Source organism: Balaenoptera musculus, chromosome 2 (assembly GCF_009873245.2).
Source record: "Balaenoptera musculus isolate JJ_BM4_2016_0621 chromosome 2, mBalMus1.pri.v3, whole genome shotgun sequence".
Lineage (NCBI taxonomy): Eukaryota > Metazoa > Chordata > Mammalia > Artiodactyla > Balaenopteridae > Balaenoptera > Balaenoptera musculus.
In genome coordinates, this window is record NC_045786.1 from 66,322,826 (window position 1) to 66,350,448 (window position 27,623).

General features: G+C 37.9%; 1 protein-coding gene across 4 annotated transcripts in view; it reads right to left on the minus strand.

Moving 5' to 3' along the window:
- The window catches only part of PIAS1 (protein inhibitor of activated STAT 1), a 123,100-nt gene extending 95,964 nt beyond the window's left edge, over nt 1–27,136 (minus strand). For 3 of the 4 annotated variants that reach the window (XR_005018619.1, XM_036841920.1, XM_036841922.1), the window contains exons 1-2: nt 27,090–27,131; nt 1,751–2,195 (exon numbers count right to left, since the gene is read on the minus strand). Coding sequence is in view for 3 of the 4 variants with exons in the window: in XM_036841920.1 (XP_036697815.1) it covers nt 1,751–2,195; nt 27,090–27,113 (469 nt within the window). In the remaining variant the exon portion in view is untranslated. Of the gene's footprint in view, nt 1–1,750; nt 2,196–27,089 lie in introns of all 4 variants that reach the window. The other variant, XM_036841919.1, reaches the window with a different exon arrangement.
- Nucleotides 27,137–27,623: the final 487 nt, after the last annotated feature.

Genomic DNA, 27,623 nt, shown 5'->3' on the forward strand with positions numbered 1-27,623 from the left:
ATTAGTGAAACTGAAAACAAGATATGTTAATTGTTAAGACCCAAAGAAAATTTGAGAGCTGGGAATCAAATCAAATAAAAGCCACCAACATTCTTTTCCTTTCAAATTTCAGATGACGTTCACTATAGCATGTTTTTGGCAGCGAAAAACTAGAAAATACGTCTTTTAATAGAGGACTTATTTAGAACATAAAATAATACAGTCTTTAATAAGAAATTAGCTCATATATATATATATATATATATATATATATATATATATACACACACACATGCTCACACATGTACACAAAGACACTATATATATGTGTGTGTATGTATAGCCTTCAATTAAAAATGGGAAAGACAGACAAGGAGAAATGTCTGTAATATATTAGTAAGGCAAAAAAGGGGGTAGGGGCAAGTCACAGAACACTATGTATTGATACAATATGATTCCTTCTTAAAAACAAGAAACATAACTTGCTTATATATGCATATATACTGAACTGCTAACAAGGAAGGGACTTTGGCACTTTCATTTTTTATAATGAGCATGTATAAGTTTTAAAAGCTTACAGTAGGTTCTCAGCAAGTGTTTTCTTATTAATGGCTATTTAAAAAATAAAGTCATGTGAAAAAATTCATGTTGTTTGAAAATGACTCCTATAATCTTAATTTATTCAGTTATTCTGCTAAAAATAATTTAAAACAAACATTTCCCAGTTCAAAGAATTTCTGTAAATGTTCTCAAAATTCAACACTCACCAATCCCCCAAACTGAAATGTTTACTGATTTGTAACAGGGGTTGGCAAACTTTTTCTGTAAAAGCCAGACAGTAAATATTTTAGGTTTTGCAGACATACATGGTCTCTGTTGCATATTCTTCTGTTTTTGTTTTATTTTACAACTCTTTAGGAATATTAAAAAAAAAAAAAATTCTTAGCTCAGATTCACCAAAACAGGCTGCAGGCTGAATTTCCCTTGCCAGCCATAGTTTGCCAACCACTGATTTATAACAACAAACCAGCATCTGGAAGTCTGATATTTTAAATATATTACATCAAAGGTAGCAGAGATCCCAACAGGGTCAATTTTCTTCTACCTTAAATAAAGTAAGGTAGCATTATAGCAATTAAAATTTCAAGTTGATTAATACATCGAATTCTATTAATAGACTAGGCATTTATCAAATGATGGGAAAACATAGTACATGAAATTTCAAGTGATTATATAACCATAATCATGTGTGCAAATGAAAGGTACACATATCCACTTGAAAAAGTCAACTGAAATTAAAATACTACACATCAAAGCTCAACTCTCCTTTATAAAAATTTAAACCATTTACTCATTTAAATAATCAAAAATAGTCATTTGATTTAGATGTCATCAACCCTTGAAAATTAAAAACTGAATTCAGAGACTGATAGTAATTACTGGGTTTTAATTTTAATTTTGTAAGGGTTATTATAAAATAGTAATCAACAATCTAAAATATTACACTTTAAAAACGTTTATATTCTTGGAAAGTTTTTAACATTTACTGTGTCAGCAACCATCACGGAAGACGTGAATATGCTTTTTTTCTGTCTAAAAGACAGCTTTTATATATTTGAATTTGTCTAAAATTGAAAGATCCTTTTTACCATCTAGATCCTACCACCAAATATAAATTTTATTATGAATAATAATCTGGGTCAAATTCAAACTCAAAAATGAAAATGTATCCTCCAAAAGTAACCAAATAATCATTACAGAATAATCTTACCTAGACTGGTGGGTTTTATCAGTTCATCCAGTAAATCATAAAATGGTAATTTTTGAAGTTTTATATCCGGATGGACTGGATGAAGAGCTGATGTAAGATGTGGGAGTTCCAGTTCATGTTTAGGTCCCAGAAGAGAAACAGGGAGTAACGGTGATGATGCAGGGTGACCATCATAAGTGAGTTGTGGAATGGTAGATGGAGACAAAGTTGCTGGCATAGGACTTGAATGTACGTTGGGGATGGACAAGTCCGCAGGCGTCATGATTTTCTGGGGGAACCTCCGCCTATAGAGTTCTTTAATTTTCATTTGTACAGCAGGACTGCAGCCAGCCTTTAGCAAATGCAGGGCTTTTGTGAGAAGTTCGTGTTTTCGTCCGTGCTTGTTTCTCCCAGCGTAGCCCAACAGTACTTGGAGTTCAGAAACTCTAAGGCTCATAACCATTTGCTTAGAGACAAAACAAAATGTAAAACATTAGTATTCCAATAATATAATTTACAACATTAAACGATACTTTAACACTTTATCCTTATGGTTTGTTTACAAAGGCCAATTTATTTACAGTCAATTCCAGTTATTTCAAACTTAAAATCTAATCATTTGATATAACCAAAGAAATTTAAAATTAATATTCATAAATTCACTAACTTCTACCTAGGGTTATGAAAGATGTAAAATAAGTATACACCAAGTAGAACCACATCTCACCTCATTCCATTGTTATAATGAAATTTTCAGGTATTTATCAAGCACTTACTAAGTCTCCAGGAGAGTACTGAGTGCTGTGTGGATGGCAAAAGATAATGAGCCCTCAAGAACATTTGTTTTCTTAGGGGAAAATTATATAAGTATATGTGAAACATATAAACAGTCCACCTCAAGCACCAGATGTAGGCAGGATACAAATAACATTATATTACATTCTATACTGACTTTGGGATTTATAGGGCTTAAACTATACCTTTTTTGACCCATTATATACCAGATACATTTGATATTTTCATATGGGTTGTCATTAAATCTTTACAACTCCACAAGGTGTTACCCTTCCTGCTTTACATGTGAAGAAACTAGTTAGGAAAGGTTAAACAACTTACCTGAGGCCACATAGCTACTAAGTATCAATGAGGATTCAAACCCAGTTATGTGTAATTCTAAAGCCCATGCATGATCTTTCCACTAAACCATTAGGAAAAGGATGACACTGGAAACATATTATTGACACTCTATTGGCAAAGCCAGGCTAAAAAGTCCAGGAATTGGGAATTTCCTGGCAGTCCAATGGTTCGGACTCTGTGCTTTCACTGCCGAGGGCCTAGGCTCGATCCCTCATCGGGGAACTAAGATCCCACAAGCCACGCGGCAAAAGTCCAGGAATTCAATCCACATGCCATAATGCATAAGGCTGTAGTAAAGAAATCTATTTAACTTTAACTCTGCGTTCCCAAACTTATTTCTCCTTTTTCCCCAACTACTAAGAGACTACCAACAGGAAATACCCACACCAATTCTCTCATTTTAAAGTTGAGGAAAATGAAATCCAAAGGGAAGACAAGATCATACAGCTATTAACAGAAGAATTCTGACTTTACCACCACTGACAGGGAGGTGTCAGGATGAAAGACACATGTAAGGTTACCATTTACTCTCTATTTGCACAACTGTTTTCTCCCCTCACCTCATTCCAAATACCACAAAAGCTAAGCTGCCTTCCCTAATTTACCACCACTCCCTGGGATAACATTCATCTCAAGCCAATCATCTAGAAGTTATCTGCAGATTACAAAACAATTAAGAAAAATAAAACAGTGAGAAAAACAAGTGCATAAAGAGCTTTAAATGCAATATAGCGGGTTAATCAAAGAAATATGAGCCCTTGCCCTACCTTCCTTGGCCTGGAGAATGCTTTGTTTCCTCAAAGCCCAGATTTTGTCAGCCTTGCCCTTTAGGCCTGGCAGAACTAAATGACTCTCTTTTCACTACTCTTACTGGCCATTTTTCATATCTTTATTTTAGCACTTATCTTGCTGTATTATAATTTTCTTTTTTTTACAAATGATTCCATGACCAGACTGAGGTCCTCTATGGCAACAGTCCCCAACCTTTTTGACACCAGGGACCAGTTTCGTGGAAGACAATTTTTCCATGGGTCAGGGAGGGGAGGATGATGGTTTCGGGATGATTCAAGCACATTGATTGATTATGGTCTCTGTGCAGTCAAACCTCTCTGCTCATGATAATCTGTATTTGCAGCTGCTCCCCAGCACTAGCCTCGCCACCTCAGCTGCACCTCAGATCATCGGGCATTAGATTCTCATAAGGAGCATGCGACCTAGATCCCTCACATGCGCAGTTCACAGTAGGGTTCACGCTCCTATGAGAATCTAATGTCACCGCTGATCTGACAAGAGGTGGAGCTCAGGTGGTAATGATGGGGAGCAGCTGTAAATACAGATGAAGCTTTGCTTGCTCTCCCACCGCTCACCTCCTGCTGTGTAGCCAAGTTCCTATCAGGCCATGGACCAGGTGGTTGGGGACCCCTGCTCTATGGTACAAGGTCATGTTACCTTCAGCATCTAACACTAGGGCCCAACAATAATGACAGGACAATGAATGAATGATGAACAAAATAAGAAAATCACACCAGAAGGAAGGGTGGGGGTGGATTCTACAGTGATAAGTTATACATATAACTATAATATAAATCCAAATGAACTCCCAAGCTCTTATGTTCAAAGATATAATGTAGCCCTTAAAAAACAAATTCTAGCCCAAATCCTATAACGTTTCTCTCTTTAGATTGTTATCAGAGATTAAATAATTACTATAATGTCAGCAGGATATCAATTTCTCCCTACTATCCAAACTGTCCTAAGAGTACAAAATAGTTTTAAAGATTTTTTTTTACTTATTTTAAAAGGAACAGAGATTTCAACAGAAAAGCACTGTATTAATAAGCTTCTGCTCTTAGAGAAATAACATGAATTATGCTTCAAAGATTATAGGTTAAAACTAAATTTAAGTTGGCATTGGCCAAATGTATTTTGTTTTACAGAGAAAACACGATAAATTTTTAGAAAGAGAAGAATGTCTTTCCATTTCAATTCAGCTCCATTCTCTTAAGTCAAACACAAAAACCGAAACTCAGCGGTTACCATAAACTTATGACAGCTTTTGTCCTAACTCTATGTGTATAAGGATTTATTTAAATGCAGCACAGATGTATTATTGTTCTATTTCTATGGAAGAATACATTGACAACTCGCATAAAATAAAATCTCATGCTTGATGATCAAAAGAAAAAAGTTAATGACATAGGCATAATTTTTGTTTTCATTTTCACAGGACGCATAATTAATCATCACAATTATAAGGTAGGTATTGTCCTCAATTTACAGATGGGAAAACTGAGGCCTAGGAAGGTTAAGAAATTTGTTGAATGTTACAAAACTACTTCTACTCCAAATGTTGTACCTTTACACTATGTTAGTGTCTTTTAGCGAAAACAAACCACATGCCTTTTAATTAGGAAAGAGAAAAACTTCTAGAAGATCAATTTATTTAACATTCAATCTCAACTTCAAGCTTCAACATTTTAGCTTTAAAAAAAATTGGTGGTTAAGATAAAAGAAAACATCTGGATTCAAATTAACCATTGCACCTTGTAATCAGGTACAGTGAAAGATGAGGTGCTATCTATTGCTATTATTGGAGCAGCTGCTGCATAATCTTAAGGACTGTAATAAGCATGCACTGTTTAAAAAACCAAATAAAAGAGGGCAGGAAACGCAACCATCTGAAGTATCTCTCAACCAAAAAGCTTCAAAGAAGCATGGAGCAGTCAATTCACAATGTAAAGTGTTGACAACACAGAGGAAAACTAAACACTTAAATGTGAAATGTTGAAATGCAATGTATTTTAATCTTTCGTGTGTTTAAAATCTCCATTTGTTAGCACTACAACAAAATGAATATTTATAACTAAGGATAACATCAACCACTGCTATTACTAGAAATCATTACCTCCTTGGATAGCATTCTGCTGACTCTACAACCCCAAATGATAGAATGCCTGAGAAATGTGTATATTCTGTACAGAAAGCATTCTGTGAGGAGCATCTTTTTAAAATGAATCTTTTTAATCAGAAAGACCTGCACACCGTTTTAAAAGTCGAACAGTTGTACAAGAAAAACAGATGTCACTTGCCCTGTCCCCATTTTTCACATCCCTAAGGCAACTACTTTCAAGTCTTTTTAGCTATTTCTTCAGGCGTTTTTTTCCCTATTTCTACTATATAGTAGGTCTATTAGTTATTTAAAATTTTTTCCCTTTAGGAAAAAAATTGACTTCCTATTAAAAGATAATGTTTTAGATCTGTTACAACTTCCCATCATCATTTTTGGTTGAATCAATTGTTAGAGTTTATATTATTACTATGGCCATAAATAATATTCACAGACAAGCCAAAAGTACATCATGATTACTGTTTCTTTTTTTGTATGACCTTGTTTTCCTTCTAGTTAATAACTGCACCATTTTTGCATTTGCTTAATTTTCTGTGTAACTACGGTTAATTCATCTTTAAATTGCTAGTGTTAACTTTCCTCTCAATGTATTCAAATATATCAGGTAAATCTCTGTTTTAATTTCTTTTTTGTTAATTTTATTTTTGGCTGCATTGGGTCTTCGTTGCTGCGCGTGGCCTTTCTCTAGTTGCGGCGAGCAGGGGCTACTCTTGGTTGAGGTGCGTGGGACTTCTTATTGCAGTGGCTTCTCTTGTTGCGGAGCATGGGCTCTAGGCGCATGGGCTTCAGTAGTTGTGGCACACAGGCTCAGTAGTTGTGGCTCACGGGCTCTAGAGCACAGGCTCAGTAGTTGTGGCACACGGGCTTAGTTGCTCCACAGCATGTGAGATCTTCGCACACCAGGGATCGAACCCATGTCCCCTGCATTGGCAGGTAGATTCCTAACCACTGCGCCACCAGAGAAGTCCTTTAATTTCTTTCTTAAAAATATACTTCATACAATCCTCCATCAAGTTCTAATTTAGACTGCTTGCTCTCTAGACCTGGTACAAAACTATGGTCATGGAATTTCCCTTTAACTTATCCTGGGAATTCCCTTATCACTCTTCGTGTTGGACCCCCTGTTTCCTTGATCTCACTTCTTCCTTTCTTGATTTTCTCCTTTTAGTGGGGTATTTCCTCCAGTAGCTTCCCGAGAAGGGGGCATGGGAAGTACACTTTTTAAAAAATCCCTTGCATTGTCTAAAAATATCTTCATTTACTCATACTTAGTAACTGAGTTTGGCTCAGTATAGAATTCCAGACAGGAAAGTATGTTCCATCAGAATTTTGAAGGCCTTTCCTCATCATCTTCTCTTAAGAAGCCTGGCACCATTCTGATCCACAGTCTTTCACAGTCACCTATATATCCTCCTCAGGAAGCTTCCAGAAGCTTCTCTGTATGTGTTCTGAAATTTTACAATATTGTATCTTGGAGTAGGTTTTTTTTTTTTTTTATTGTATGAACTGATAATTGCTAAGTCTTTTACATTTATAGATATATGTCCTTCAGTTCTGGGAAGTTTTCTTTTTTTTTTTTTAAATAAATTTATTTTTGCCTATGTTGGGTCTTCATTGCTGCATGCGGGCTTTCTCTAGTTGCGGCAAGCAGGGGCTACTCTTCGTGGCAGTGTGTGGGCTTCTCACTGCTGTGGCTTCTCTTGTTGCGGAGAACGGGCTCTAGGCATGTGGGCTTCAGTAGTTGTGGCACACGGGCTCAGTAGTTGTGGCTCGCGGGCTCTAGAGCACAGCCTCAGTAGTTGTGGCACATGTGCTTAGCTGCTCTGCGGCATGTGGGATCTTCCCGGACGAGGGATCGAACCTGTGTCCCCTGCATTGGCAGGTGGATTCTTAACCACTGTGCCACCAGGGAAGTCCCTGGGAAGTTTTCTTGCAGTAATCTTCCTTTGACTTTTTTCTGTTCTCTTTCTTGCATGCCTATTATTTAGATACTGGCCTTGCTAGACTGTCTAATTCTCTTTTGCTCTGTTTTCTTTTTCCTCTTGCATTTACATCTCTTGTCTTTAGCTCTATTTTCTGGGAGATTTCCTCAACTTCATCTTCTAACTCTTCTATTAAAATTTTAATTCCAGGGCTTCCCTGGTGGCGCAGTGGTTGAGAAGCTGCCTGCCAATGCAGGGGACACGGGTTCGAGCCCTGGTCTGGGAAGATCCCACATGCCGCAGAGCAACTAGGCCCGTGAGCCACAACTGCTGAGCCTGCACGTCTGGAGCCTGTGCCCCGCAACAAGAGGGGCCGCGACAGTGAGAGGCCCGCACACCGCGATGAAGAGTGGCCCCCACTTGCCACAACTAGAGAAAGCCCTCACATAGAAACGAAGACCCAACACAGCCAAAAAAAATAAAATAAATAAATAAATTTAAAAAAAAATTTTTTAATTCCTATGAGCTCTTTTCTGTTTGCTGCATTTTTCTTTTTCTTTTCTTTTCCCTCTACATCTTGTTCTTATTTTACATGAATGTAGTGTAGTATCTTCTCTCTTTTTTTTAATTTTATTTTATTTTTTACTACAGCATCTTCTTTTCTCTTGAGAATATAAATAAATAGGATGTTTGATGTTGTTGCTTTCTTCACCTGCCTGCACTGTCTCTGTAATCTGAGTTCTTTCTTGCTATTCTCTCTGGTCTCTGCCTTTCATGCTTGACGTTTTCCTCAAGTAAGAGGGAACCTTTGGCTGTACATTTATATCTAAGAGTAAGACACGAAAAAGATGATCAGATGAACTGTGTGAGTGAGCAGACCGGAGTACTGCACTCTAGGATGATAAGGCAGGAACTTGGCTATCATGAGGATTCCATTTTTTCCTTTTATCTGATCACTTTTGACACAGAGGAATCCTCCAACCTCCTGCTTTGGCAGTATAAGGTTGACTTCCAGTGTTCTCAGGGCAGAGTAGGGGAATGGGGAGGAAGGAGGGGAAGGTCCTCACCATTATATAAGAACACATTTCAACTTAATCTCCTTCTCAGATATGTAACATTTTACACACACACACACACACACACACACACAGTTATGTGTGTGTGCCTGTATAAGAACACCATTCCAACTACAGAGGCAGGGACTATATTCTGAGAAAAAGAAATACAAGAAATAGTCAAGCAATATTAATAAGTATTGTAGACAGCTTTTTGAGATTAAATAAAAAGGGCCAATGTTACTGTCTCATTAGCTATGACCCTACGTTATTAAAGGTCATACCTAAATTGTGAATAAGAATTAGGTACTTCCTGTTGAACCACCTAATTACTCTCGTTCACACATCCCACTTCAGTATTTTAGGGGATGAATCATAAAGCAGACTCTATATTATGAATCTTTATCTGGTATCAATTTGTAAACAACTGTAAACCAAAATGAATTCTAAAGACAGTCAAAATAGGCATTTAACAATGTCATAATATTTCATTTATACTTTTACTTTCTATCCACAAAAGCAATCATCAAAAATACTCTAACTGCATAAAGATTGTACGGTACTACAAAAATATTTTATTCATTATTTTCAAAGTCAGATTCTTCATTCAATGGAACTGACTTTAGGATCACTTCTAATCCTCTCCACTTGAAATAGTTAATAAACAGCTGTTAGATTAGCAATTTGTCAACAATGTCCAGTTCAACCAGAAAACCTAGTTAGACAGTTTCTACTAAAGCAGCAAGTCAGGCTGGTTACATACTTCTCCATAATCTTGTTCCACCTGATTTCTCATCTTTTATTTATTTCTCAATATAAGATGACTGAAAAATGACCTGTAGTGCCTACTCCTCTAGCTGATTATCTTTCTCCCCTTCTGGTATCTTCCATCACATGGGTTGCATTTAGCTCCCACATAATGACAAAACATGAAGATTCCATTCTCCTTCAAGCAAAGTATAAACCTAACACTCTGTTGAAATGGCATATCATGGCTTTGATTTTTGATAGATAATTTAAATATCATCCCCATTTATGTACTACCACATTTCATGAAACCCACGGATATGTCCTTCAAAAGCTCCTTCTAGATGATAACTCGAATACTAAAAATAACAAACCCAAATCAAAACAGTTTAAAATTTGGATTAAATATTTTTTACAATAAAAAAAGTTTACTTTAATTTAAAAATTAAGAGTTTAAAATTCTAACACATTGCCAAACTTCTTATGCAGAGGTAGGACAAATATAACTTTAAGTAAAAAGCTGCTCTGCACACAGATGTTCAATAAACGCTTTTTGGATCCATGAATGAGCCCTAAATGAGTTGTAGAAAGGGAATATAGGAACAAACAATGAACACATAGAGATAAGCTATTCTTCAGAAACAGAGACTCATGATCATATTAATTCAATTCTCAAATGTGCTAGGTACAAATACAACATAATATGGTACTAGTATATATAGAATTTGGATTCTAATACTAACTCGGCCACTAATTTACTGAATCACAATCTTTCAGGGTCTATTTTCTCTCTTTAAAAAATGACAGATTGACTAGAGCTTCTCAAAGATTCCTCAATTTCAAAATTCTATAATGCTATAACTATTAAGTGAAATCTTTCTTTTCGTTCTACTCTTCCACAGGTTAAGGAAATACAATCTGTATGGTCAGTGAAATCTCTCCATGAGCAATGTTCTCAATCAAAAATATAAGTGTCATACATGAGTTGATACAGTAAAAATAATGATAAACCTAATATGTATTAAATGCTTATAATATGCCAATTACATATTAATTATAGTAGCATGAGTATCTTACTTAACCCTCACATGGACACAAGAGACAGACCAATATTATTCCCATTTTATGGTTAAGAGAACTGATGCTAAACAGTAAATAAGTAAATAAGTGATGGAGACAGGGCTCAAACCTGACCTGACTCCAGAGCTCAAATTTATAACCACTAACCAATACAAGTGTCTTATCACAAATCTTAGCCAGGACAGAGTATGTGTTACACTGGGATGGGGGCACTAAACGACAGTGAGAGAAATTAGACTCTACAGAGTGAACAAGCAGTGGAATAAATGCTTATTTGGGGACAGTAAACAAGTGATAAAAATAGTTTAAGGTTATTCAAGTAGCCACCTATAGGATGGATGAAAGAGACTAAGAAATAAGACTTCTAGCTAAAAGAGATAGCAACAAGCAAGAATTATTTATCTACATGTAAGAAGAAACTGTGACAGTGGAAATAGAGGAGAGAGGACCAAGAAATACTGCAAAGAAAATCTGCAAGAACGTTCAATAATCTAGATAAGGTGCCTTTTAAAAAGCAGTGCTATACATGATCATGAGAACAATCGTTCACTTTTCAAATAAAATCTAAAATTTAAAAATAATAAAGCTTTATGGACTTCCCTGCTGGCACAGCGGTTAAGAATCCACCTGCCAGTGCAGGGGACATGGGTTCGAGCCCTGGTCCGGGAAGATCCCACAGGCCGTGGAGCAACTAAGTCCGTGTACCACAACTACTGAGCCTGCGCTCTAGAGCCCATGAGCCACAACTACTGAAAGCCCACGCACCTAGAGCCCGTGCTCCTCAACAAGAGAAGCCACCACAATGAGAAGCCCACGCACCACAACGAAGTGTAGCCCCCACTCGCCACAACTAGAGAAAGCCTGCGCACAGCAATGAAGACCCAACGCAGCCAAAAAATTTTAAATATATAAATAAATGTATAAAAAAATAAAATAAATAAAGCTTTAAGAAATTTTAAGTCTATCAAATTATAAAAGAATGAATATTTTTTCACAAACTCCTCCAACCAAAACCAAACAAAATGTTGCATTTACAACTGGAGATATCATCTAATTTAAGTTTCAGACAAGATGCAATGAAAGATACATTATACTCTATCTGAGAGAAAGTTAAGAAGTGTAAAAGAATAGATAAATATTAACAAAACAAAAAGTGAGAAAAAATGCATTCTGTAACTATACAAAATCTTTAAATCACAGCCTTCAATCTGGGTCCCAGAAAAGTGATTAAGTAAGAACCTTAGAGGGAAAGTATCAAGAGAACTATTTCAGAGTAACAAGTGTAACCTATTCAATCAAAGTTAGAGCTAGTAAATAGCGGAGCTCAGACTCAAAAGTCAGATGCCAAAGTCCACACAATGCTGCAGAGTACTGACAATTACAGACATCATTAGGGAATTTGAAATGATTTTTTTTTTTTTTTGCCGCACCATGCGCCATACGGAACTCCCCTGACCAGGGATCGAACCTGGACCCCCTGCAATGGAAGCACGGAGTCTTAACCACCAGACCACCAAGGAAGTCCATGAAATGATGTTTTTCTTTTTTTAGTTTTTGTTTTTTTAATTTTTTATTTTTGGCTGCGTTGGGTCTTCGTTGCTGCACATGGGTTTTTTTTTTTTTTTTCTCTAGTTGCAGAGAGTGGGGGCTACTCTTCATTGCGGTGCGCTGGCCTCTCACCGTGGCGGCCTCTCATTGCGCAGCATGGGCTCTAGGCGCACGGGCTCAGTAGTTGTGGCATACAGGCTCAGTAGTTGTGGCACACAGGCTTAGTTGCTCCACGGCATGTGGGATCCTCCCAGACCAGGGATCGAACCTGTGTTCCCTGCATTGGCAGGGAGATTCCCAACCACTGCACCACCAGGGAAGCCTTGAAATGATGTTTTTAAAAACTGTAGAATCATAGGATCTTAACATAAAATAGGACTTTATTTTTCTTGACGTATACTTGACTTACAATGTTGTCAGTTTAAAATAGAACTTTAGCAATCATCTTGTCCAACTCTCCATCTAATATATGAAGTTCTACTGTAACCTCCTTAATTGATGGTCTCCCAGCCTCTGCTGAAACACTTATATGAGTTCACAATCTAATCTTAAAACAGCCTACATTACTGAAAAGCTCTATGAATTGAAATTTTCCTTAAACTTCTACCCAATGGTTCTAAAATTTCATCCTGTTGGTATAGACCCCTTCCCACCCTGGCCATCGTACTCAGAGTGAAAGAAATAATCCAGATGATAGTCTGACTACTCTTAGTACTATCTCTCTTATTATGAACAGAGCTATTTCTACCAGTGCAACCTAATAAGGCATTTTAGACTGACTGGCCTGTTTTATTTAGGCAAGTGGAAGGATGTTGTACGTTATGCTTTTCTTTCAGCAGGGACAGGGAGTCACGTCCACATCACATTGTCGCTCACATTAAGCTTGAGGTTAACTAAAACCTTTATTCAATTGTTTTCACATGAAATGCTACTAGGTTAAACCTCCTCATCCTCTAATACAATTTTTAAAATTTAAAAATAGAACTTTATATACAGCGCTGTTAAACTTTGTTTTTTCCAAGTTCATTATTCCAGCCTTTCAAAACCCTGTTGAAGAACTGCACCCTGCACTCTCTGCTGTAGCATTTATCACACAGTGTTGTAAACAGCTGATTTTCTAGTCTATGTCCTCCCCTAGACTTTGAGACTTTCAAGGACACTTTTCTCCATATCACCTATGCTAAGTATGGTAGATGACATCTAGTAAGTGCACAGGAGATGATGATGATGATGATGAATTAATTATCAAGGAATTAATTATCAAGGAATTAATTCCTCTTGATTTTGTCATCTAACATTCTTCCCAGTTTTCTGACACCTACAAAATCTGAGAGTTTTGCTTCTTAAATATTCATACAGGTCATCCTTAAAACTTGGGATATAACAGGGTCAAGACTATAGAGCCCAGTGGCACATGATAAGAAATTCCCCTCCAGATAACAAAGTTTAAGGTTACAAATAAGATCGTTCAACTACTTAGGATTCAGATGATTATTTTTCCCCAAGATTCTCCAATCTTAAGGTAATTATTCAATAAACACTGTCCAGGGTGCACAAGAAAAACAAGGTTATCATATGCTTGATTTATAGCTTTCAGAGAAAAACAAGCTTAGAAAAAGATATATACAATTTTTTTTTTTTTTGGCCGCACTACAAGGCTTGCAGGATCTTAGTTCCCCAAGCAGGGATTGAACCCAGGCCCTTGCAGTGAAAGCGCTGAGTCCTAACCACTGGACCTCCAGGAAATTCCCACAAATGTTCTGTTTTTAATTTTATTTTATTTAAAAAAATTCTTTTCCATTATTGTTTATTACAGGATATTGAATATAGTTCCCTGTGCTACACAGTAGGACCTTGTTGTCCATCCATTCTATATGTAATAGTTTGCATCTACTAACCCCAAACTCGCAGTCAATTCCTCTCCCACCTCTCCTTCCCCGTTGGCAACCACAAGTCTGTTCTCTATGTCTGTGAGTCTGTTTCTCCTTTGTAGATAGGTTCATTTGTGTCACATTTTAGATTCCACATATAAGTGGCATCATATAGTATGTCTTTCTCTTTCTGACTTACTTCACTTAGTATGATAATCTTTAGGTCCATCCAAGTTGCTACAAATGGCATTATTTCATTTTTTTGTGGCTGAGTAATATTCCATTGTATGTATGTACCACATCTTCTTTATCCATTTATCCATCTTTATCCATTCATCCATGCATCTTTTTGAATTATAGTTTTGTCCAGAAATACACCCAGGAGTGGGATTGCTGGATCATATGGCAACTCTATTTTTAGTTTTTTGAGGAACCGCCATACTGTGTAGGAGGGTTCCCTTTTCTCCACACCCTCTCCAGCATTTGTTATTTGCAGACTTTTTAATGATGGCCATTCTGACCAGTGTGAGGTGGTACCTCACTGTAGTTCTGATTTGCATTTCTCTAATAATTAGCAATGTTGAGCATCTTTTTCAGGTGCCTATTGGCCATCTGTATGTCTTCTTTTGAGAAATGTCTATTTAAGTCTTCTGCCCATTTTTTGATTGTGTTGTTGTTATTGAGTTGTATGAGCTGTTTGTATATTTTGGAAATTAAACCCTTGTAGTATTGTCTGAAGTCTGGGATGATTATGCCTCCTGCTTTATTCTTTTTCCTCAGGATTGCTTTTGCAATTCTGGGTCTTTTATGGTTCCATATAAATTTTAGGATTATTTGTTCTACTTCTACAAAAAATACCATTGATAATTTGATAGGGATCACAATAAATCGGTGTATTGCTTTGGGTAGTATGGTCATTTTAACAATATTAATTCGTCCAGTCCAAGAGCATGGGATATCTTTCCATTTCTTTGACTCATCTTCAATTTTCTTTGTTAACGTTCTATAGTTCTCATCACATAAGTCTTTCACCTCCTTGGTCAGGTGTATTCCTAAGTATTTTTTTTTTTTGGTGTGATTTTAAAAGGTATTGTTTTTTTAAACAACCCATTCAAAAAATGGGCAGAAAACTTAAATAGACATTTCTCCAAAGAAGACATACAGATGAACAAGAGGCACAGGAAAAGATGCTCAACATCGCTTAGTATTAGAGATGCAAATCAAAACTACAATGAGATATCACCTCACACAAGTCAGAATGGCCATCATCAAAAAGTCTACAAACAATAAATGCTGGCAAGAGTGTGGAGAAAAGGGAACCCTCCTACACTATAGGTGGGAATGTAAATTGGTACAGCCACTATGGAGAACAGCATGGAGGTTGCTTAGGAGACTAAAAATAGAGCTACCATGTGATCCAGCAATCCCACTCCCTGGGCATATAGCCAGAGAAAAACGTGGTTCAAAAGGATACATGAACCCTAATGTTCATTGCAGCACTATTTACAATAGCCAAGATGTGAAAGCAATCTAAATGTCCATTGACAGATGAATGGATAAAGAAGATGTGGTACATATATACAGTGGAATATTACTCGGCCATTAAAAAGCATGAAATAATGCCATTTGCAGCAACATGGATGGACCTGGAGATTATCATACTAAGTAAGTCAAACAGAGAAAGACATATATGATATCACTTATATGGGGAATCTTTAAAAAAGATACAAATGAACTTATTTACAAAACAGAAACAGACTCATAGGCTTAGAGAACTTATGGTTACCAGTGGGAGGGGTGGAGGGGGAGAGATAGACTGGCAGTTTGGGATTGACATGTACACATTGCTATATTTAAAATAGATAACGAACAGGGACCTACTGTATAGCACAGGGAACTCTGCTCAATATTCTGTAATAACCTAAATGGGAAAACAATTTGAAAAATAATAGATTCATGTATATGTATATCTGAATCACTTTGCTGTACACCTGAAACACAATGTTGTTAGTCAACTATACTCCAACCAAATAAATATTAAAAAAATAAATACAATTTTTAAAAAGGTATTGTTTTTTACATTCCCTTTCTGATATTTGTTAAAGAAATGCAACTGATTTCTGTATGTTAATCTTGTATCCTGCTACCTTGCTGAATTCATTTTTCAGTTCTAGTAGTTTCTGTGTGGAGTTTTCAGGGTTTTCTATATATAGTATGTCATCTGCATATAGTGACTAGTTTATGAGGTATATTTTTTAAACTTCAAATTTTACTCATTGTAATAAAGTTAGCTGCCCAGATATGACAAAACAAAATCCCAAATAAAACTTATAACTGAGAAGCAATCTGATTGGGCTTCACATTAAAAAGCTCCAATTTAAATGACAGGATACCCCAAGTCACCATTTTCCAAACTACGTTCATACGGTTAATAGATATTCAGAGTAATAGGGTGCTGGGGTAAAACTGGTCCAGGAGGGACTTCCCTGGTGGTCCTGTGGTTAAGACTTTGCCTTCCAATGCACAGGGTGAGGGTTTGATCTCTGGTCAGAGAGCTAAGATCCCACATTTCTTGGGGACAAAAAACCAAAACAAACAACCAGAAGCAATATCGTAACAAATTCAAATAAGGACAAAAAAAAAAAAAAAAAAAAACCGGTCCAGGAAATTCAAGAGTCTATAATTCCCCATCATGCCCTCCCTTCTCAAACAACATTCACACATTAAAGGTCCTAAGAAGTCCAGCAGAAGAAGTATGTTAACTTTGCATCCAACATTTTGCAAATTTACTTGGCCACAAAACTCTTCTTTATTATTATCATTTTTTAATCTCTGTCATCTCATTTCTTAGCACTTCACAAAAAAAGTATTTTAGAAAAAATTACAAGATCTTCAAGTTTTCCATTTTACATCTGTTGTTCTAGCAACATTATTAAAAGCATCCCCTTCCACTCTTAAAAGTGTCCCACTTTGGTTGATAAATTATATATGGTCACCCTAATACTCTGAAACTAAACACAGGGACTTCCCTGGTGGCACAGTGGTTAAGAATCTGTCTGCCAATGCAAGGGAAATGGGTTTGAGCCCTGGTCTGGGAAGATCCCACGTGCCGCGGAGCAACTAAGCCCGTGCACCACCACTACTGAGGCTGCGCTCTAGAGCCCGCGAGCCACAACTACTGAGCCTGCATGCCACAACTACTGAAGCCCGCATGCCTAGAGCCCGTGCTCCGCAACAAGAGAAGCCACCGCAATGAGAAGCCTGCACACCACAACAAAGAGTAGCCCCTGCTCGCTGCAACCAGAGAAAGCCCGTGGAGCAACGAGGACCCAACGCAGCCAAAAATAAATTAATTTTTTAAAATAAAAGTGGGTAAGATGGTAAATTTTAAGTTATGTATATATTACTATAATTTAAAACTTTTAAAGAAAAAAGAAAACAAAATTTTTAAAGATTTGTCATTTAAAAAAATAATAAATTACTTAACATAAATCAAAATATTAAATTAAAAAGACTATTCCAAGACAAAAAAAATTGTAAAAATAGTCACTATTTTACATTTTTGCACATCTCTTTAATGCCTGGTTTAAAAAAGACAGCCTCATTTTCATACCCACTTTCACATTCAATCTGCATTAGGTTGTTTTGATTGAAGTACATGAAGAAAATTCAGCCTTATGCAGATACGTAGTGGAAAAAGATGGAGTATTTCAATAGCTTTCTCAGATAACTGTGGATATTCTTTGGTCCTCTACCAAAACTCAACAAGTGGCAGTTTCTTAAAGGCTGTTCCAATATGGAATCTGAAACCATATCAATGAACATTTCCTACTCTGATATACTCAAGTCCATTGGTCTGTCTTACATTTCCAATGGATCTTTTTACCATTTTGCAATACCATGCATTGATTATTTAGAAAGTATTGCTTCAGTGAGTTATGCAGTTCTTCCAAATGTTGACCTTTTCACTTTACAACTTCAATATATAACATTCATTAATACCACCCTGGAGACTTCCCTGGTGGTGCAGTGGTTAGGAATCCGCCTGCCAGTGCAGGGGACACGGGTTTGATCCCTGGTCCAGAAGATCCCACATGCCGCGGAGCAACTAAGCGCATGCGCCACAACTACTGAGCCTGCACTCTAGAGCCCGTGCACCACAACTACTGAAGCCCGCACACATAGAGCCCGTGCTCCACAACAAGAGAATCCACTGCAATGAGAAGCCTGCGCACCACAACGAAGAGTAGCCCCTGCTCACTGCAACTAGAGAAAGCCTGTGTGCAGCAATGAAAACCCAACACAGCCAAAAAATAAATTAAATTTTAAAAAAAAAACCACCACCACTGATCTTATCGAAAAAAAAAAAAAAAAAAAAGTCAAGTATTGGGAAACTGTCAAGCTCAAAGTGGCAAACACAAGTCTCCCAAAATTCTATTTTCACTTGAAAGCTGAAATTTTATCATTAGCAACAAATATTGTCAGTTTGTCTTGCTGTGACAGGCTCACTTGGTTTAGTTTTGAGAAAACGTCTGCCGAATACCCAAGTCTTTATAACCATACTTCGTCAGCCATTCTTTCAAATAAAAATGGTATCCCATTAAAAAAGTAGCTAGTTCAGCATGCCAACTCAAATAACTGCACAAGTTCTTTTTCTTGAATTAACCATCATCAGATTTGGTGTTCAGTAAAAGTGGTTTACAGGACTTTTCATCACACAAAATATATTTTAAAACGTATTCAAGAATTGAGACATAATGAAATTAATAAGTTTTATTGCTTCATCATCTTAATTCCAAGTGCATGATGTCGTAAACTAGTACAGTTTAGTGTTACTGCCTTAATTCATGTAATTTTACCCACCACTGATTTTGCAAATGTCAGTATAGCAAATAATGTCTTACTTCTATTGAGAAAATAGTTTTGACCTGCAGGATCCCCAGAAAGAGTCTGAAGAACTACCAGAGGTCTGGGAAACACACTTTGAGAACCACTGTAATAAGTGGTGCATTACTTGGATGATTAAGAAACAAATATTTTTAGTACATATCCCACTATAACAAGAGTGTTTAAATAAATACACACATTTATATGGTGATATGCTCAAACCAACTGATAATCAGGCATTTCACATACAGTCGGAACTCAAACATATAATGAACGACAGAATATGATACTTCCTGAATAAATAACAAATACTTACCAAATACCTACTATAAGCTAGACTCTGAGCTAGGTGCCTCTACGTTCTCTTTCTTGGGTAACTCACAGAAGCCCATAGACCAGACTGATGATTTTAATATATGAGAAAAATATTTACCCTGAAATCTTTCAGATCTTAAGATTAGACCTACATGGCTACAAGAAAAAGTCTTAAAATTCACCATAATGCACAAGATAGCATGTTTAAATTCTATTTTAAGCACTATGCCATGAAGCTAAAAACAGGCTTGCTCACATTCAGAAACCCAAATACAAAATGAATTGCTTTGGCTGTGTACTGCCAGCACCCCATAAAGAGCCTACATTCATTTCTCCTCAAGCCAAACAACCCTTATCTGTTACAGTTTTCATTCCTATTTTTAAGTGAAATTCCAATATTAATATTATAGGAGTTACATTAAATGTGGCAACTATTTTTTTTATAAAAACAATATAGCAAAACCATCAAAACAAGTTAAGAACTTTTAGACATATACATTGATAAATTCAAGAGGTAAACTTCTACAAACATACATATGAAATATTTGCACTGTAAAAAAGAAAGAGACCATCTCATTTTGGGACATGTCATGGAAAGAGCTTCAATATAGTATATCGTTAAGTGAAAAAAGTCAAAGGATATTGTATATAGTATGATTATGTATAGTAATACATGTACATTCATTTAATAAATATTTACATACTGAGTTCCATGTATGTTCCTAATTTGTTCTGAATCTAGACATACACACATACAATAAATTACAAATGTTATACAGACATACATAATTAAATGTCCAAAGAAAAATGAGTAGGTCAGACACAAAAGACTACATATTATAGGATTCCATTTACACGAAATATTCAATACAGGCAAATCTATAGGGACAAAAAGTAGATAGCGGTTGCCTGAGGGTGGGGTGTGTTGTGGCAATGGGGTGATAGCTGAAGGGTGCAAGATTTCTTTGGCGGGGGCGGGGGGGTGGGTAAGAAAAATATTCTGAAACTGGTTGCGGTGATGGTTACACAACTTTGTGAATATATTAAAATACCATTTAATTATGCACTTAAATGGATGAAATGCATGGTATGTGAATTATACCTCAATAAAACTTATGCTCTCTCCTTCTCAAAAAATAGAATAGGTACCAAAGAGGTTGCAAGGGGTAAGGAGTGGGTGGGGTGAAAATGAAGGCCTTTAAAATTTTATTCTACTTACTGCTATAACATTACAATGAGAAATGTATTCATTTATTATCTATATAACTTAAAGAAATGTAAAAGGTAAACCTAAAACAGTCTTTCATAAATTATCTGGATTTAATGTTATTCAAGTTCATCTACGCAGCAGCCACAAGAAAAAGTATGAAGATATGACCCTATCGCGGAACATTCACAATTTAGACTTGTCATATAAACATGTGCATCTGCCCCCTCACTAACAGAAACAAATCTTGAATGTAATTCATTTCACGAATATATCTTAGGCACCTACTGTCTCCACAGGGTAGGGATGAGGGAAAATGGAGTGGTGTACAAAGCAGAACACTAGTCAACAACAAAAAAGCAAACTAACAGCTCTGGCTTTAAGTTAAAAACTTTTGCTATTCAGTGGAGGAGACAAAACAGACACATGAAATGTATTAGAGTCAGACTATAGAAAATCTTGAATACCAAACTGAGAGCTAAGACTTTATCCTGTTTTCAATGGAAAGCCAGTGGAGTGACAGGATGAAAGGAGTGTTTGGGGAAAACTGACCTGGCAACCAAAGGGGGGAAACTGAAAGCAAAAAAGAATAGCAGGAAAGGTAAGAAAGAGATGGAGCTTTTAAAAATAGGAACATATATTAACAGTCCTGTGAAAGTTATTGATATTTCAAAGTTACAGTTAATATTCAAAGGGTTTATGTTTGTTTTGTTTGCTTGATCTAATGTGAAGTAGAAAAGGAAAAAAGGTGATTTCTTCATTTTGATGAATTTTAGAAGTTCATGGCTAAGAATGAACGTTTACCAGAAAATTCTGAGGGGAGTAGGGGCTTAGGGAGTTTTTATTCACGTGCTACCACGAAACCAAGAGTAGAGGGAATCAAAAGCAATGGGAGTTGCACAATTTTTAACATGGAAGAGGAAGTAGCACTCAAACATTTTGCAGTAAGAATAGCAAAAAAAAAATGCATAACAATTAGTACTATTTCTGAAATTGATAGTAAAGGACAACTAAGTATTTTTAAATATCTCTATCACCTATTTCTGAAAAATCCTAATGATACAATTTGTTATATAAATGCTAAAGATTTAGGTGAGGACCAAATTTAACATATCAAATTTAAAGTATGATCAATTTCATACCCTTAATTTCATCAGCTGTTCCTCCTACAGTGCAGTACTTTTTCAGATGTTGCACAAATAATATTCTTAATTCAATTCACACATGCATTTATTAATTGATTTAACCCATAAAGGTTCTTAAGATAGAAAAATGTTTTCATTGCCTGTGTAACCTCCTTTCTCTAACAGCCTCTCCAAAACAATGTTACCTACCAATCTTATACTATAGCAACACTTTGCTTTGAGATTAAAAATAAGGGTAAAGCAAAAATTCTCATAATCTATTTCTATTTTCGTAATCTATTTCATACTTTATCAAATGTTCTGATTCAGATCATTTATATAATGTTTACTGACAGATTTATAGGAACAGATATAATAAAGGTATAAACAACGAACAAATCAAAAATTACTTTTCACTCAACCCTTAATCTAATCAAAATCCTATTTGCACTGTTCCCTGAAGCACAAAAAAAAAAAGTCTGTAGAATATACTTAGTTAGAATAAAACATTTGCAGGGGCTTCCCTGGTGGCACAGTGGTTAAGAATCCGCCTGCCAATGCAGGGGACTCAGGTTTGAGCCCTGGTCTGGGAAGATCCCACATGCCGCGGAGCAACTAAGTCCATGCGGCACAACTACTGAGCCTGCGCTATAGAGGCCTCAAGCCATAACTACTGAACCCCGTGAGCCTAGAGCCCGTGCTCTGCAACAAGAGAAGCCGCCGCAATGAGAAGCCCGCGCACCGAAACGAAGAGTAGCAGCCCCTGCTCGCCACAACTAGAGAAAGCCCACTTGCAGCAACGAAGACCCAACACAGCCAAAAATAAATAAATAAAATAAAATTTTTTTTTAAATTGCAAACTTTACTACCAGGCTGTTTGTCAAGACTGTTTAAAATAGCAAAAAAGAAAAAAAAAAGTGGAAGTAATCTGATTGCCCAGTGATAGGGGACTAGCTGAATAAAATACGTTACCTTTCAAATGATCATATAGACCTATATTTACTAACCTGGAAAGATAGCCATGAAAATAGCAGATTACAAATAAAGAGTAGTACAATCTCTTTTGTGATGTATATACATATGCATTTACTCACAGACAGAAAGTCTAAATGGATACCCAGATGTTAACCATGATATTTCTAAGTGCTGGGATTACAGGTGCTGTTTATTTTTGTGCTTACTTTTCAGTATTCGCTGAAACTTTCTCAAGTGAAATGATATTTGCAAGAATTAATGTCTATGTTTCCAACTAACAAACTCAAAAATCTTCCTTGCAAAAAGCCCAAGGAATATCCAAAAATACCCTGGCATAGAGCAAGAGGGAAAGTATTAGCAACAACATAACTAGAATTCTTTGTGAGCGAGGCACCCTAGAGGGCTCCAGGACTGACATGGCACCTTTAATGCAGCCTACAGTACAGGATTTTGAACTCACAAGACCTAGGCTCAAGTCCCTGCCACTTTTATTTGTATGACCTTGGGCTAGTCACTTACCTTTTCTGGGCTTACTTTATTGGTAAAAGGGAGATATTACCTGCCTTTCCTACCTTAAAGAACTGATGGAAAAATCAAATGAGATAATGTGATACATTATGAACTGCAAAGTACCATATAAGATATTATTCAAACATAAAAAAAAAAAAAGGTCCTTAATGCCAGAGCAGAATACTTCTACAGAACACACTACAATCAATTCTATGAAGTAATGAACCAGGGGTTTTGTTTGTTTTTAAAGGCTACGTCTCATCATAAACACTGCAGTTTTCCAGAAATTTAGATAATTCTTCCCGTCCCTACTACAACTCTAAGACATTTTCTTTTCTTATCCCTAGTTACAAGCAAGAAAGGGTGCTAATTACACTGAACTCAAAAGCCTCAGCAAGAACCCTGGAGCAGCATGTTGATGGAGTTCACCAGGAGAAACCCAAGGTTAATCAGCTATGGACTCACCACTAAGCACTACTGCAATCAACAGGGATTACAAGAGACCCTTTGAAGAGAGACAATACAATCATCCAGGAGAAAATGGAGGAGGAAAAGGAGATATTTCAAAACAATTATATGAAATACTCAAATATTAAAGTGTTTTACAAATTTTTAAATATTGTTCATAAAAATGGTGACTTTAAAAAGCCATCTAAATGTGGCACTTGAGAAAAGCAAGTTATGGAGATTCAATTCAAATCCATGAATAAACTGTCAGATATACTTGCTTCTATCTGAAATAAAAGCAGACAAATTACACCACAAAGATCAAAATTAAGTGACTAGTTCTTGAAAACAGAGAGGCAGAATATGACAACAGAATTTACTGACACGCTTATACAGATACTACTTTTAAAGGTATGGTTTTTAAAGTATGATTTCTCTTCCCCTTGAATTCCATTATTTACTCCACTAAAATGATAATGAACTTCTTCCTTCCCACTGTTCCTCCGGTGAGTTAAAAACGGCAATATAACGCAATTTGACTTTTAATGCAAAAAACATTTGTAATTTTTTTTTTAAAGTACTTTAAGAGGAGCTACATGAAGCTGTCAGATTAACTTCCAAAATCACCTGGCCATCACACCCTCCTGCTTTTAAGTTCCTAAAGACAATAAAATGCTCTCTACATTCTTACAAATGTCATTTATGGGTATTCCCCTAATGAAAAATTAAACCTTTCATAAACAAATAAGTACAGAGAACTTTTTGATATGTATGACTCACAATCTAATTTTTATTGGCAATATCTTTAAGTGTTGCAGCTTGCACAATTTCTACAGGGGGTACAGATCTATCCATTTTTCCCATCTGATCTTGCAGATCTGTTATACATTTAAAAGGACTCACTAAAATGGGTCACGAGGAAAAAAATTATGAATACAATCCACAGCAAAATGAAATGTGGGTTGTAAATTAAGATAACAAAAGTCACTATTTACTCAAAGCCTCACAGTTGGAAATCCATTGGAATACTGTTGTTTTCACCTAAAACTGTGAAAAATCTGAGTTTTTCTTAATTCTTACTCTGACCTTTCATTCCTTATTAGGAATAAGTGCTACTTACCTCCAAAAACCACAAAAAACAAAGAAACAAAATACCACTCAGAAAATATAATTTCAAAAGGAGTATCTTCCAAAGCTTACTGCACAGAAAATTACATATACACATTCTTAAATAACTATGGTAGGTGTTCCTAAGATCATCTCCTCCCCTTCAAAAAAAAAAAAAAGAGCAAATGTAACCACAATCAAATATAAACATAATGTTTAACACAGCTATTACCAACTAAGCAATTTATCACAGCTCCTCAAAGTACTGGGCACACACAATGACAGATCAGTATGTCAAGAGCAGTTATTATAATCTGGAGGAAAAAACTGTACAACAGAACATAATATTAGAAAAAAACTCCTTTGGAAAAACTCAAGTAGATTTTGGAGAGAGCAAAACAGGAAACCAATTTTAGAAAAATAAAGTTTCCCCCCAAGTGTTTAGAGTTCATCTGATGCAGGCTCATTTTTGTGAAGAGAAACTTTACCTAACAAGACTCACACCAGGGATCTGATCTATCCCCAAAGGCACTTTCTTAAAATGAGAAAGAACAAAGGAGGAAATCTCCCAGCATGTGCTTTCCATACCAGTTTCTTTGGACAGCATCAAGAGTGACAACATAGCCAGCACAAGCTTTTCAGCTTTACTCTGTAGTCCACGTAAAACAGAACTGATTAGCTATCATTCAAAAGGATTCCTAGCAAAATAAATATTAGAAGGCAAAGATCACAGCAACATAGTGACTACATTTTAAAACTACAGAAAACATGTATCTTAAAGTTGCACACTTTTTTATTTCAAGAGTTAATTACCTCCAAATATTCAAATTCCTGGGGCTTTTTCATTTCAGTCAATAGTTTGAAACTGGAAAAAACGAAACCATCCATTCTAAATCTGCTCTCCCTTAATTTGCAATTAGAAGTAAATTAAAAAAGAATGACACTCAAAGGCAGAGCCTAAATATACAAATTTTGGAATGTTAACATTGAAAAATTATTGGGAAAAACGATCTCTCAGCGAAGGTTTCCACTGAAAAACTCTCCAGAAACAAATCTGGCGTTTGCTTGTTCTAGGAGTTGTCGTTTCATTATAACCGAGATAATTCTTTAAATAATTTTCATTAATTATAAAAAGACGACTCTCCCCAAAGATTTACAACTATATATCCCAATCTCCACTCTGACAGAGATGTCAGTTCCCTGGGTCAAGATAACCAGCTACTCGGTTCACACACAGGAAGCCACAGAGAAGGGAATATCGCGTTCAGAGCCTCGAAATAATACGCGTTAGTTAAAAACTGCTTGCTACTGAACCAAAATTATTCAAGCGGAGCCCCATTTGTCACAATCCAATCATAAGGGTTCCACCCCCCCTCCCCCAACTGCTTGTGTAGTGGCATATCTGCTTCGGTAAAGAAGCCATCATCAGGTAAAGACTGGGGTGGGAGAAAAAGCGGGGAAAAGGGGGCACCCTTTCATCCAATTTCGCGAGGCGAGAGTAATTGGTACAGTTGAGAGAAACGAAGGAACGTTCTATTTATTGGGGGTTGAAGTAGGATGAGGGGAGAATTTCGTTCAAATCAACATGGCCAGCAAGATGTCCCTACAAACAAAAGGCAACGGGGGGATATAAACACTAACCATTCACCTCCATCAGCTATAGCATCGCCATCATGGTGTGTGCAGAGACCCCCGACCAGCCAAAAGGAAGAGACGAAAAAGGGAGAGTAGCTGCTTCCCACCACCCACTGCTTCCAAATACACACCCTTCGAAGGGGTCTCTCCCCCCGGTTGCCCAGAATCAGAGAGAGAGTACCGTCCCGCCCAGACAGACTCCCCCGTCACCCCCCAGTCGAACCCCAACGCCAGCCCGGGGTTCACTAAACTTTACTGGAGCTTCTCCCCCACATCCCCACCCCAACGCCCCAGGATCGCGCTGCCCACAAACGGGGCACCCCGGGCGCCTCCTGACAGGCGGGCAGCCGGGGAGAACCGAGTCCGGGGCGGGGGCGGCAGGGAGCCCCGGAGGGGCGGGGCGGCAGGAGCCAAGTTCCCGGGGGTCTGAAGAGAGTGCCTGACAGGAGCCCGGGACTGCAAAGGAGGAAGAGGAAGCGGCGGCGGGGAGCTTTCCCAATCCCCCCAACATGAACACCCTGCCCCTGCCCCCGCTCCCCACGGGGGGCAGGGAGGCTGCCTGGAAGGTGAGGAAGCCGAGCCCCGGGGACAGCCGCGGCCCCCACCTCCCGACTCCCGATCTCTTCCCCCGCCACCCTCGCCAGAGGCGCCCACAACAATAACACGCTGGGGACGACCCGTCAGCGCCCCCGAGGCACCCGGGGCCCGCGGCCCGCCGCTACCGGGCCCCCTCGGCTGGGGCCCGGCGCGCCGCTCCTCTCTACAACTCCAGGCCCGGTTGGAGTCAGGCCCGAGCGGCCCCCCAGGGTCGGACGCATCCCCCCTGGTACCAGCGGCACAGTCTCCGTGGACGAATATTAGAAGTGAATTCGAGCTGCGCTTTACCTTTAGTTCCGCACTGTCCGCCATCTTGCGTCTGTCAGCGCAAGCGCAGTGAACATCGCCGGGGACCGCCGCTAGACCCGCCCCTCTAGCCAGCATGGCCCCGCCCCGGCCCGTCCCCTCTCGCCCCTCCACCTCCCCGGCCCGCCCCCGGCCTCCGCCCCGCTCCGGGGGCTCGCAGCCCCGCCCCGGGCACGTACAGCTGCGAGACGGGCACGTACCATTTAAATAATGGCGCCAAGCGAGGAGGTTTGACAGTTACTCCCCCCCAGGTTCCCCGCCCCTCCTCCTTGCCCGGCTGGCGCCTCCGGGGAAAGGCCGGAGCGGGAGGGCTTCTGGCCTGAGCCCCGCCCCTCCGCGGCCTGCGGAACCCTTCTGCAAAACTTCGATGCCTACAGCCACAGGAAAAAATAATACCTCTCTCCCCAAATCAGCAAGTCCTTTTCAGCACCTGCTACCTGCGAGGCTACACGTGGGCCGCAAATAACAACACGTTACATTTAAGGATCACTTGATGAAGCATTTCCAGGTTTATTT